Below are 14,409 nucleotides of genomic sequence, written 5' to 3'. Positions count from 1 at the left end.
GCTCTCCGCCATGCGCTCCAATCGCGCCTCTTTTAAAGGGAATGAGAGGTGACACTCTGATTGGCTTATTGAATGATACGCCCAAAACACACCCATGACTAATTCACAGAGTAAGTCCAACCCTTTTAGACTCTCCGCCATGGCGCACAGTCTAAAAATGCGCTGTCTAACTAGCAAGTGACTGGGACACGCCCATGCGCCAAACGCCTGGCGCTTCGTGTTTTAGACCATCTAAATAGGGCCCAATTTGTTGTGGTTGCACTCCTCCAACCTGAGAGTTTTTCATCCTGCCACCCAGACTTTGTGACCTTTTGAGTGAATTGATCCCATCCAGGCATGCAGTTCCAGTATGAGCCCCACCACCGGACCCAGGTGCCTCTGCTGCGCACAGACGAAGAACTGATCGAGACTCTGGAGGACAACCAAGTGCAGCTGCAGAACCTCATGTCATCCAAGTACATCGCCTACTTCCTGGATGAAGTGTCATCATGGCAGAGCAAGCTGTCCGTGGCTGACTCTGTCATCTCCATCTGGTTCGAGGTGCAGCGAACATGGACCCACCTGGAAAGCATCTTCATTGGCTCCGAGGATATTCGCTCACAGCTGCCTGAGGTCCCACACTGAACCACATTCATGCACACAGTTAATTACAGCTCTATAGGTATACATCACTGACAAGCTGACATGCATGCAGGCCTCGACCTGCGCCCTTGTCATTGCCATGTGAACCCAGATAGCAAGACTGCTGTAGCTGTTAATTAGGAATGCATTAATTGGCTCGTACTCCTCATTTAAGAGCTGAGATTACACAACTTTTTAATTGCTCCCACATCATTTAGGTTGTGCTTAAACCCAGATGTTTGCTATTAAACCCTGATTCTCCCCCTCTCTCTTTTGGGAACCTAAATCCCTTGGCTGGGCTCCCTCATGAAATCCCCTGCAGGACTCCAGGCGCTTCGAGGGGATTGATGCTGATTTCAAAGAGCTGGCGAACGCAGTGCATCAAACGCCCAATGTAGTGGAGGCCACGAATAAACCAGGGCTGTTTGGTAAACTGGAGGACATCCAAAGCAGGTGAGAGTTCTCTGTTTCTACTCCTTAAATCTGTTATCAGGAGAACTTGTGTACTCTTGGTTTATTCTTCTTACACATGGATGCAGACTGACTCTTTAATTTTTTTTTACAGGCTTTCTCTATGTGAAAAAGCTCTGGCAGAATATCTGGACACCAAGCGTCTGGCCTTCCCAAGATTTTACTTTATCTCTTCAGCTGATCTGCTGGACATCCTGTCAAATGGGACTAACCCAAACCAGGTAGCTCCTCTCATTTTGCTTTAAGGGTAACAATGAATGTTATGCTTCAGTCTGCCGCTTACTTCAAATTCAGAAAAATAACATATTGCGCCATGCATTGCACCTTCTAAAGTTGCTTTGTAATAGATTTCTTAAACCATGTTCCATAGCACCATGTAGTTCTTTTGCTGTGTGCTGTTGACTTTTTAGTACCCATAGTGTCCACACAGGGGCAATGTCGCTCATAGTTTTGCAGCCTACTCCAACCTCCATCATCAGGACATTGTCTTATGCATTTCCACCGTGGAGAAATAAATCACTGTTAAGCACAACTTGCCACTAAATCTCTCTAAAGAGGAAGTTAGCAGGCATGCTGCAGAACATGGGTCCTGCCCTTCTCTAAATGATTCTGAAAAACAGTAATGAAACGTTATTTATTTGTGTGGCGGCAAAGAAAATACCAGTCAGACCGTGAGCTGAGTGTGAATTGAGCCTGAGCTGAATGTGTCTGTTTGTTTGCTCAGGTCCAGAAGCATCTGTCTAAGCTGTTTGACAACATGGCTAAGATGCAGTTTGAAGCAGATGGAGAGGGGAATCCTTCTAAGACTGGTCTGGGCATGTACAGCAAGGAGGACGAATATGTCCCCTTTAATGAGCCTTGTGATTGTACTGGACAGGTAAAGTACACCCATAATCATTGATTCATGTCTCTAACATTGTAGTACCATAAGTTCTGTAGGTTGAGCTAAATGCTTAAGATGTTTATTCATTCATATTATCTTCATTAGACTTACTGCTGACAGTGACACTACAGCTGTGGATGACTCCAATAGATGAGGAAATTCACTCACCTGCCCTTTTCTATAATGAAAGAAAATACATATCATATAGATATCACACTTCACAATATAGGAGGCAAATGGAATTGAGTCTGTCGTTGCCCCTGGGGTTTTGCATATCAAAGCCTATAAATCCATTAATTTTCCATTACATCCCATAGTATTTGCCTGACTCCACTTCCACTCTAATGCTTATTAATGACCTCATTAGGGTCCATTGATAAGAGAGCCCGTCAGTGCTCATGTGACACACATTGCAACATTTTTCAACATGTGTATTCATGGGCCTGCCTTTGGAATTTGTGTGTTTTGTGTAAGGTGGAGTTGTGGCTAAACCGGGTCCTGGACAGCATGCGCTCCACGGTCCGACATGAGATGACTGAGGCGGTGACAGCCTATGAGGACAAACCCAGAGAGCAGTGGCTGTTTGACTATCCTGCTCAGGTAAACAGGCTCAGTGGGGTGTATGTATAGATTCAGCTGACGACACTCACTTTGGGGATTTTTACCCGTTAGTCACTTTATCCAACATCTGATGGATTAGTACCATAATCATGTCTATGCCTCTCAGAGATATTGCAGTCCAGTGCACACACTCACTAATGCTTTACATACACAGTTTGCAGCCAGATCCTGTTGAGTATTTTGAACAGTGAGAAAGAGAGGGGTAGGAAGTGAGAACAAATGTAGGTGTATGTCTATGATAATGGAACACTTGTCCCTACCTGGAAATGCCAAGGATTGTCTCAAAGAAAGTATTTGATGCTCTAAATGGTAAAACATCACTGACTCTGGTGTGTTACCCTGCTGAACGAACAGCAGTTCAGGGCTTTAGAGAAGTGATGAAATCAACTTCAGGATCAATAGTGTTAACTTTATAAAAGCACAGGTAAAAAAAAACCCAAAAAACAAAACAGGTGCTGAATCACTCTCCAGGTAACAATGTGACCAACAGAGGACGAAGATCAATCTGTTAGTAATTCAGCAAAGTTTTTTCATTGACTGTAGATTAACAACTTGTTACTGAAGAAAGTTATAAATCATCAGTGTAAGAACTTTGCAGCTGACGGCCAGATTTACTCCTATTTACTAAAGCAGCAGCTCATTATGCAGTGTGCTCCTGGTACCGCCCTCCAGAAGAGTGAAGGAGAGCTTGTAAATGGCACAATTCAATGTATTAACAAAACAAAGAGAAGTTTAGTTGCACTCTGTAGGGATTTTACACTCTATTGATGGCCTCGGAGTCATCATTGTAAAGCACCGTTGAGTAAATATGCTGTGTGGCACAGCTGCATCATCTCTCCATTGTTAATGTTATAGCCTACAGCTGTATTTTATGATCTCTGTCAGATGAGCATAACAGTGTTCAAAACAACTTATATATTTACTTTTAATTCATTTTGCCATGGTATGTATATTCCAGTGCTGTCTCCCTCTATTATACGTCACCATTTCTAAAAAGAGGATACACCTGTGCATCCTCACTCATAGCTCCTCTTGCAGCCTCCTCTCCTTGAGATGCATTTCAGGAATTGAGACATCCTTCAAGATGACGCGTTGAGATCGATATCTGGATCACAGGCAGAAGACGGAGAAGAGAGGAGACGAAGAGGCACAAAATAGACAAATGAGAAAAACCCTCAAAACAATCAGAGGCTTGGGGAAACCTGAGAGGCAAAACTTGGGGCAAAAAAATTGTAAGGCATTCACTGGTGTGAGTCGCTTCCCACTGTCTTATAGGCTTTCCTGGCCAACCTCAGCAGTTAGTTGGCCAACACAGGAAGGTCATCAGCTGATTAGGCTCACCTTAGCCTTTAGGCCACTCTGGTCTGATCCCAATGTACACGCTCACGGACTCTCAGAGTTTGAGGCACATTCCCATTAAGTCCCAGAGGGCTTAGAGCTGTCCCACTGTCAAATCTTCGAGTGCATGAGGGCTCTCTCGCACACTTTGTGAGCCTTTAGGCTTGTTCGAGATGAACTGCACCTTGCCTGAAAAATGAACGGGGCGAGGCAGCCACAGCAGGGGGTGGTGACAAAACCCATGGTCAAGTCTGACAGCTTCCGGCAGCCTTCAGTCTGTAAAAGGAAGTCACAGAAACACACACATCTTGTTAGATCTAATCCCAATTTACTAAAATTTAATCAGGCCCATATATCAATTTGTTCACAGTCTGTAGTTGTAATTATGACAGAGTAGCCTATTAAAATACTGTACAAATGATCTGTTGTTTCTGCTTGTGGTTCAACTTGCATTTTACATAACTTACAGAGCAGACCTGTCCCCTCAAACTACATAGATAAATTGAAAATATTAATAGTCAAACACAGGAAAGAAACGGACAACAGCTTTCATTGAAGATCTGTCATATATAGTCTGGGCTTCACATCTATACAGATGTTATTTAAGGAATCTATACATCTCACTTACCACAAGTCTTTGTGTTGCTAAATACTTCAGTAATTATAACAGTCAAATAACAATAAACAATAAACTATGTATAGTTTCTGATCTGTGATATGAAAGTAATTAGTCTCCTTACTAAACAACATCATCAGCCACACAGCATGTATTCTGTTAACAGAATGAACCCTCAAATCAGACAGAAATAAAAATCTCTGATTCAACAAAAATGAAAAGTTTATCTAAAACGTCATGTTGCTGAGTCAACATCTAAACCAATCAGCTGTTAGATCAAGTGAGAGCCAAGCATTTCCCATCGTGCCCTGGGTCTTGCAGTCGGTAGAGAGCTGCAACTGCAACTGGCTCCAAAAACTGCAGCCGCTTCGATCTGGTGAGAATACGGTTGTCCACTTGTGCATGACGTCAGAGCAAGTAGGGATGAAGTCAGACACAAACTGGCATGCATTGTACAGCGTTCAGCATTGATTGAATCTGTACAGGCCTAGCTCAACTCAAACAAGCCTCTTTATACACACTTTTCATAAGTCCGCATGGCTGCAGACTTTGCTTTAGGGAATAACCCACAGCTCATAGTGTTGTGACGTTAAAAGATGGGGTTACCAGGGAAGACCAAAGGTGTTAAGATAAACAGTAAACTAACAGGGAAAGAGCAACCAAGTAAAAAGAAGTTTACATCTAAGTATAAATATATACCTCACTGGTGATTCATAAGCAGAACTGTGTGTAGTTGCGTTATTATGATTTCCAAATGTGCTTCCATCAGATCTGATCCAGCATCACTATTTTGTTCACAAACAGTGAGCAAAAGTCAAAAAAGTAAAATAATGTCCCAAACCCACAATTGTATGGAACCTTTTGCTGTCGTCAGGGTTAAGTGATATGTGGCAAAGTGCTGTCCCATTCCTGTCTATACCATTTGGAGGCCTTGGCAACTTCGTACACTCATACACTCATTACCAAGTGACGTCAGGGTTCGGGGCTTAAGGTGGACATTGGGATTTGGCCTCTGTCTCCCTCCTTTCAGTTGACATTAGCCCTTCCACCACACACGACACACCTCCTGTGTTGTGTGTGATGGATGGAACAATGCACTGCTTCAATGTTCCGTTGCTTCATTGTTAACTTTAGTTTAATATGATGTTTGTTTAAGGTATGACCTTGTGTGGACTCCCTCTTTCACATTCCTTGAGCCAGTTTGTGACACTGGCCCAAATAAAGTTCATTGCTGTAAATGCATGGTAGTGCAATAAGGTGACGTTAATGAATGTGTTTTTATCAAGTCAGAGCTTCTCTCATGTGGATCATGACAGCTGGATAGTAAGAGAGTTTAAAGAGGAAATCAAACAGGAGGGGACCAGAGTTCTAAAAAGTGAGAGGGACAACTCCCTCCCAACTAAGAAAATTAATTTCAACTTTTGGAAGGAGGAGGAAAAACAAGATTAGCCTAACAGCAATTATTTTTATTATTTGGCTCCTCCGTGCAACAAATGTAATATTCCTACAACAGAAACGCTAGCTTGCGTTGTATGTACAAGCAGTGTAGGGAGGAGGGTCCTGTCTGAATGTTGTGTTTACACACAGTAAACAACAATTCCTGCATAGTATACCCTCAAATACAGGAGTTCATCTACATGAATCCTATCAACTGCATTTTGTGTACAGAATATGCCTTTTAATTTCTTTGTTTGCCTCTTAGGTGGCATTGACCTGCACACAAATCTGGTGGACTTCTGACGTCGGCATGGCGTTTGCCCGTCTTGAGGAGGGCTATGACAACGCCATGAAAGAGTACTACAAGAAACAGGTGTCCCAGCTTAATACCCTCATTTCCATGCTGATTGGGCAGCTTACACCTGGCGATCGACGGAAGGTCATGACGATCTGCACCATTGACGTCCATGCAAGAGACGTGGTGGCCAAGATGATCGCTCAGAAGGTGAGGAGCGGCATGGTGGAGAAATGTGGCCGAGAACCTGTACTGTATGAATTCGTATGCAGACACCATGATTGCTGCTGTATTTTTTGAGAGGCTATTACTAGTGAGTAATGCACTCAAGATATTCAAGCAAGGCATGTCATTACCATAATTAGAGGGTGGGAAAGCTCAGATTATTTCTGGCTTTATTTCAAGCCTTGGCACGCTCTATTCAACTCTGTCTTTTTTTAAGGTGGAGAACTCTCAGGCCTTTGTGTGGCTCTCCCAGCTGAGACACCGATGGGATGAAAAGGAGAGGCATTGTTTTGCCAACATTTGCGATGCCCAGTTTCTCTACTCCTACGAATACCTGGGCAACACGCCACGATTAGTCATCACTCCTCTGACGGACAGGTATGGAGGTGTCATTCCTCGTGTCTTTGTTCAGACCGAAAGGCAACAAATGGCATGATTGCTTGTCAACTGAATGGGAGGTGAAGCTATTTCAATTCATACTATCTATTGAAACAGTGGGACCTTGATACAGACAGACAAAAGTTGACTTAACCATGCCTCTCATTTCTAACTAGCAGTGCTATAAATGACAACTGTCACTGGCAGATTTTTTTTAGAACAGCTAGCTAACTAAGCAAAGCGTAGTACCATGAGTAGGCGGAAAACATGACAGACTTTTCAATGTTTTCAGCTGACTGTTTTTGAAATGAGATGCCTGTATGTATGGTAACGTAAGTATGGTCTTAAATATGCATTTGATGGCTACGTATTGTACTAAAAGACCGAGGCTAAAGCTACGTATCCCAGGCAAAAAGGACAGATAAAGAAAGACACAGCATTGTTGTAGTTCTGGTGTTATAAGTAAGATGGTAAAAATTAAAAGTCTGAATCTACTTAGCTTACAAATTTGGTTTTATTGTATGTTCTCCCCGAGTCAGCATGGGTTTTCTGCAGGTACTCCACCTTCCTCCCACAGTCCAAAGACATGCAGGTTAATTGGTGACTCTAAATTGGCCGTAGGTGTGAAAGTGATTGTGAATGGTTGTCTGACTCTATGTGTTAGCCCTGCGATAGTCTGGTGACCTGTCCAAGGTGTACCCTGCCTCTCGTCCAATGTCACCTGTTTCACTTTTAATGTTACAAGAGAGGGTGAGGACTAACTGACTCTAGAAAACAAGTGTTAATGCTAAACTTAACTCTGATATGCAGTGCTAGCATCCTGGACTGGTTTCCACACAGGGAGAAAATGCTGCTCAGTGTGTCTGCTGTGTTTGATTAATGGTTTTTACAAGGTAAAATGTTAGGTAATGTTCCTTGGCCTTGGAAGTAAACCTGGGTTTGATTAGTGAACTAGTTAGCCAGACATGCTAACATTTGCAGCTTATGTTGGCGCACATAAACACAGATTAATGCATTCATCACACTGTTACTCTTGTGTTTAAGTTCTGGAATTGCAAGAATCTTCAAACCCATCTAATTCTGAGTCTGTCTATGTACAGCCCATGCACGCATCTTCAGCATGTAGAGTGATCCAGAACCTGAAAGGCCTGCTGTGCTTAGATACAGTTGCTACATTTGGACAGCTTCTGTTTGGGGAAAGGGTTAAGTGAAAAATTAAAAAGTGAAACTGCAAGAATATCTAGCATTACGTCCTGTACAGGTTTATCAAATATGCCAGTTTGCATGAAGCCCACTCAAAATCCATTATAAGTACGTTTTCAGAAATCCATCTGTGTTGATGAAAATTGGTCTTTTTTCCTTTAATTGAAAAACTGACAAGAAGATACAGGCTTCTTGTCTAATAATAACCATCTGACGCATTCTGAGGATCTTCATTTGAATCATTATGTACACCCACCACAAGTGGAACCTTTTAGAACAACTCAGCTCAGGCACTTTGCCAACAGCTTGTTTGTTCACATGCACATGTTTCTGCAGGATTCCTGATAAAGTTTTAACTACACAGAGATGAATACCTGCCTCCCAGAGCCCCCCCAGCTGCACACTGCAGCATTTGACTGTGCGGTTTTCCAGACTGACCAGTATTCCCTTTGAAGCCTGAACAAAGCAGAAACAATGGGCTTTGATGGCGGATCAGCGGCCGTGTAGCAAGACTTCACCATATGGTGCATGGCCTCGCTGTGGCTCGCTGCGACTCACACAGTTTGCCACTGGCTTTCATTTCAACAATGGACCATGGACCAGGGGGTTGGGTGTCAAATCCTTTAATCCACGACTTGAGAGAACAGCTAAAAGCATGTTTGCTTCATGATATTGTTACACAACTTTCTTTGCAACAGAGCCGGCCAGAGAAGATGCTGTCAAGTGAAAACCTGACGTCACCAAACATCACAGTCACTGCGAAGAAAAGGCTTGTTTTTAGGTTGACACAATGCTTGTTGGGCCAGCTCACCCAAAACATCTCTCACTTACCTCTAGGCAAAGCAAGTTCATGGATTTTCAGAGTGCTTTGCATCAGAGATAAAAAGGCATTAAATGGGACACAAAAAGAAACATGAGGCTGTATAAAAAGACATAAAGATGATTTGAATAGAATAAAGTAAATTCAAAGACAAAAATAAGCAAAAATTGAGTAGAACAGATAAGGAGAATAAATGATGTATATAAATAAATAGCTCCAAATTTCACTTAAAGGCAGAAACATTTTGAGCCTTCATTTACAAGAACTGAGCTTTGGAACAGTAAGTAAACATCTCCCAGATGATCTGGGAGGTCTGGGCAATTCATAACATACTGTAGCAGAACAGAGATGTATTATGGCCTTAAACCATTCAGTGCTTTATAAACCAGCAGTGGTATTTTTAAATCAGTTATTTGACACACAGGAAGCCACTTTATGAAAACTAACTCAAATCATGTCATTGTTTGAATTAAAAACATAAAACTCATCTAAATAGATGTTCTCTTTCATAATATTCGTTTCGATGTCTCACTATGGGATGCACGCCTCGCTGCAGACCTCAGAAGCATTAATCTCATTACGCCAATCCTGATTGGCTGGTGAACGTGTTCGTCCGCACCAGGTAGTGCCGCCTACCTTAAATAGCTGCTGCGGACGACACAGTCTCATTCAAACACCTCTTCTCACTTGGAACATATCTCGCGTCAGGAGCTAGCTAGCTTAACCATCCACAGACGGCTCTTATTTAGCTTCCGTCGCCAGGCGCTAGGTAACGTTAGCTTGGATTTGCTTCTTTTTCGATCACACCAGATCGGATTTGGTGTTTTCCTCGCCCTCCACGGCTTGGTAATCTTTACTCGGCTCCTCACCACGGTAGCTTGAGCTTCGTCGAGCATTAGCATTCCAGCTAATCTCTTGACGTCTTCACAGTTAGCACACCAGCTAGCTGCCTCGACTCCATGCCAGCGCACCAGCTCTCGAGGAATGCAGGCCAAAACTCCTAACACCAGAGTTACCGGAGGCTCTGGGGCCCGTGCCTGTCGCTGTGGAAATAAGATTTCGAGCAAAGACACACACCAGGTTTGCTCGAGCTGCTTAGGGCTGGAACATGCCCGGCTAGCTATCGATGTTCCCGGCTCGTGTCAACACTGCGCTGTGTTTACCGTCAAAAGTCTCCGCAGACGGCTTGTCTGGACGTGACCCCTACCTTCCAACCGGCAAACACCTGGTTCAAAGCGGAGGAGAGGGAAGCCACTGCGGAGGTGATACCGGCAGCTAGTGCCAGCTGGGGCTCACAGCTGGACCTGGCTCCAGTTCTCCTGCCAGAGGAGGACGTCCTGGAATTGAACTATGGAGAAGATGAAGATGAGGCCTCGGATATCCTCATATCAGAGGATGAAGAGGACGATGACATCTTCATCACCCCAGCCCGGGCTGCGCAGCCAGACGGGAGAGATGGGCCGCGCTGGCAGCCTCGCCCTGGGTGCTAAGAACGATTTCGTGGGGATAGGAGGCTTCAATTCGCCGTCGTTCCTCCCCGGTTCTCCAGCATAGTGCATTCCCAGGCGCAGGGGGAGTCAGCTCGCGTTTTACAGAAGGAAATCCTCTCGCTGTTGAACAAAAGAGCAATATGTGTCGTTCCTCCCGCACAAAGTCAGAGCGGTTTTTACTCCAGGTATTTTCTGGTCCCCAAACGGGGGGGGGGGGGGGGGGAGCGGTATTCGCCCTATCCTGGATCTACGGGCTCTGAACAAATATCTCAGGAAATACAAATTCAGGATGCTCACGCACGCATCCCTGTTGTGTCTAGTATGACAAGACGATTGGTTCACATCCATCGATCTGAAAGACGCGTATTTCCACATTCCAATTTATCCTCCTCACAGAAAGATTCGCTTTCCACAGGGTATGATACAAGTACTGCGTACTCCCCTTCGGCTTGTCTCTGAGCCCGAGGGTGTTCGTATGGTGCCCGGAGGCGGCAATAGCCCCGCTGAGGCGGCAGGGCATCCGCCTGGCCACGTACCTGGACGATTGGCTGCTGTTAGAGCAAACGGAGAAGGAAGCCAGGACGCACACCCGTACTCTCATACGACACCTATCCGACTTGGGTTTCGTGATAAATGCGGAAAAGAGCGTGCTATCTCCGGCACAGAGCGTAATCTTTCTGGGATTGTTGCTGGACTCGGTGTCTTTCACAGCTCGCCTCTCGGCGGAGAGAGTAAAGACCTTCAGGGCGTGCCTCGCGCTTTTTCGTCTACGCAGATCTGTTCAATTCAGATTATGTCTTCGATTACTCGGGCTGATGGCGTCTGCCATTCTCGTAGTCCATCTTGGCCGCCTCCACATGAGGGAATTCCAGTACTGGGTGTCTTCCCTCAGGCTGGACCCCGTGTGTCATTGCGCACGGAGAGTGCCGGTCACAGTGGAGTGCGTCAGAGTGCTGCGTCACTGGCGAGTCCCGTCTTTCCTGACCCAGGGGAGGCCCATGGGCTCTGTCCTCGGTACCCTGACTGCTGTTAGGTACCAGGATGAAATCCTCAGAGCGACTGTCAGACCTTATGCTGGTGCAGTGGGCCCTGGGGTCCTCCTGGTGCAGGACAATGCCTGGCCTCATGTGGCCAGAGTGTGCAGGCAGTTCCTGGATGACGAAGGCATTGATGCTATAACTGTCCCTCTTGTTCCCCTGACCTAAATCCAATTGAGCACCTATGGAACGTTTTATATCAGTGTATCTGACACTGCCAAGTACCACCACAGACTGTCCAGGAGCTCACTGATGTCCTGATCCAGGTCTGGAAGAGGATCTCCCAGGACACTATCCATCGACTCATCAGGATGATGCCCAGACATTGACACTGGTTGCCACTCCTGTCAGCCAAGAAGAAGAAACTTAGGCTACAATTTGCAAGAGCTCACCAAAATTGGACAACAGAGGATAGGAAAAACATTGCCTGGTCTGATGGGTCTCGATTTCTGCTGCGACATTCAGATGGTCCTGTCTTGTATCAACGGTTCAGGCTGGTGGTGGTTATAACGGTGTGGGGGAGACTTTCTTGGCACACTTTGGGACCCTTAGTACCAACTGAGCATTGTTTAAATGCCACAGCCTACCTGAGTATTGTTGCTGACCGTGTCCATTCCTTTATGACCACAGTGTACCCATCTTCTGATGGCTACTTTCAGCAAGATAATGTGCCAGGTCACAAAGCTCAAATCATCTCCAGCTGGATGACATGACAATGAATAAACTGTACTCCAATGGCCTCCACAGTCACCAGATCTCAATCCAGAGCATTACACACACACACACACACACACATATATATATATGTATATATATGTGTATATATATATACATATATATGTGTATATATATATGTGTGTGTGTGTGTGTGTATATATATATATGTGTATATATATATATATATATATATATATATATATATATATATATATACATACATACATATATAAAATGAGAGAGATAGAGGGAGAGAGGGAGGGATGGAGGGATGGATGGAATATAACAATGACACAATGTCAAGCCATACATGTGCAGCTGCTGTGAAGATATTTATAATGAACACAGGCCTGTATGTGCTTGTTTACCACAAGCTGACTATAGTCGGTATGGTTTGTTCACCTTCTGCAGCAGCATAATTAGGCTAAAGGAATCATTCGCACTAATCTATAACAGCAGGAATGTTATCGGCACAATGTTAGCATTCGCTCAATACTTACTGCAGGATCTCCAAAGCTGCACCATTATGCAAAATGTCAGGAATATTTTACCCAGCTCACACACACACACACACACACACACACACACACACACACACACACCAGCAGAGAGAGGGATGGAGGAAGAATGAGTTAGACAGACAGACTGATATATAGCTGTTTCTTTTAAAAACACTGTAATAAAACAAGTCACCCTGTCACAGCTGCCCAGTTTAGCTTCACACCCTCATCTTCTATCTGGCTTTAGTTATTCCATGCAGGACATCCTTATCCAGCCTCCTAGACGAGCGATTGTGAGATTTTTGGCCATATTTCAGGGGAGAGCCATAAAGCCTGTTGGCGCTGGTATCCGGATGATACACTGTATACAGATGGGATCATTTGTCTTCTCTGAGCGTCTGTCTCTCGTTATGCTTTCCAATATTTTCCCCTTCCATACATCATCTATTAACCAGCAGCTCATTAAAATCATTGCTGTATTGATGTTCAAGGCAAAGCATTGTGTTTATTGCCCTGATCAATAAAGTCCTGATTGTCTCCATCAGTTCACGCCCATGATGCTGCTGCTTTTTATTGATACGAGATGGGCAGACCTGTTTGTTAGTCCTGACAGGTTCTGCAGGAGAAGCAATCACTGGTGTCGCTAATCAGCCTGCGTGATAATCAAAGCACAGGAGCAGATTATATTATCATATAATGAGGTTATGTATGATGACGGCTGAGCTGACACCAAGACATTGTCAGTGCTGGTTATAAGACTGTGTCAACTGAGAATTTGTAGTTTGCTCTGTTAACGGCTGTGTGCAGTTTTTGTAATGCTGCTGAAGAAATTCAACCTTTTTCTAGGATGCCTTTATTAAAAGTCAGTCAGGATCATTTAAAGTGGCAGCTTGATGTTGCTGGAGCCAGTTTCTAATGAATGTTTTCCTGCAATTTTAATATAACTCCTTTCTGGGAATCTATCTCTTTAAAAAAATGGCATTCCTGATGACAAAAAAATCTGATCTTAACACAGAACTGTAGATAATTAGTCATTGATTAATTATCTAGTCATCTAATAATCTGATTAATCATCGATTGTTGTTTTTTTCTCATACATAGTAGATCATGTGGTGGTATTGTAGTAGAGCAATAATTCCTAGTGGAAGTACACTGTTTCTGATGTGGAAAAACCACAATGCCAATCAGACACAATTGATCCAATGTTATTCCAGCATATTTTCATACTGCAGTAGCAGGGGAAAAATCCTTTGTACGCAGCCACTTCAGCATGTTTGTTTCAGTGTTCTTTGTTATGCTGATCTTCTCCTGTTGAATGCCAACCTCATGCTTTAATTGTCTGATTGAGCCACTTGTGGAACCATCTGCATAGTTTTTGTTTACAGATTTTGCAGTTCATTTCATTGATACTTATTTGAAGCAGTACTTGCTACACAGCTGTACTTAAGCATGGTCTAAAGTAGGCATCTTTGTGCACATGGTTGTCCACAATGTGTCAACACCACAGGTACTCCCAGGCTAAAAAACCTTGGGTTCCTTCCTGCAGGTATTTTGTATTTTGGCCTGGAGAGAGACATTGATGTTTGTGAGAATTACCAGGAGCTCAGTTCCTCTTATTTCCAGCATTTTTACTAAGACAGGGAGACAGCAAGGAGTATGCAGTGTGCCACCAGACTAAGGATGGGCAAAATATCAGTATTATATCAGTATTGTGATATGAGACAAGATCTCGTCTTAAAAGCCCTCAATGCAAAATT

General features: G+C 43.9%; 1 protein-coding gene across 1 annotated transcript in view; it reads left to right on the top strand.

The window, feature by feature from the left end:
• The window catches only part of dnah9 (dynein, axonemal, heavy chain 9), a 202,293-nt gene that overhangs the window by 40,949 nt on the left and 146,935 nt on the right, over positions 1-14,409 (top strand). Inside the window, 7 exon segments of the mRNA XM_078163039.1 lie at positions 335-612; positions 944-1,074; positions 1,187-1,313; positions 1,817-1,969; positions 2,450-2,575; positions 6,253-6,492; positions 6,725-6,885. Coding sequence (XP_078019165.1) covers positions 335-612; positions 944-1,074; positions 1,187-1,313; positions 1,817-1,969; positions 2,450-2,575; positions 6,253-6,492; positions 6,725-6,885 — 1,216 coding nt within the window.

Source organism: Epinephelus lanceolatus, chromosome 21 (assembly GCF_041903045.1).
Source record: "Epinephelus lanceolatus isolate andai-2023 chromosome 21, ASM4190304v1, whole genome shotgun sequence".
Lineage (NCBI taxonomy): Eukaryota > Metazoa > Chordata > Actinopteri > Perciformes > Serranidae > Epinephelus > Epinephelus lanceolatus.
This window is presented reverse-complemented; position numbering and strand designations above follow the sequence as displayed.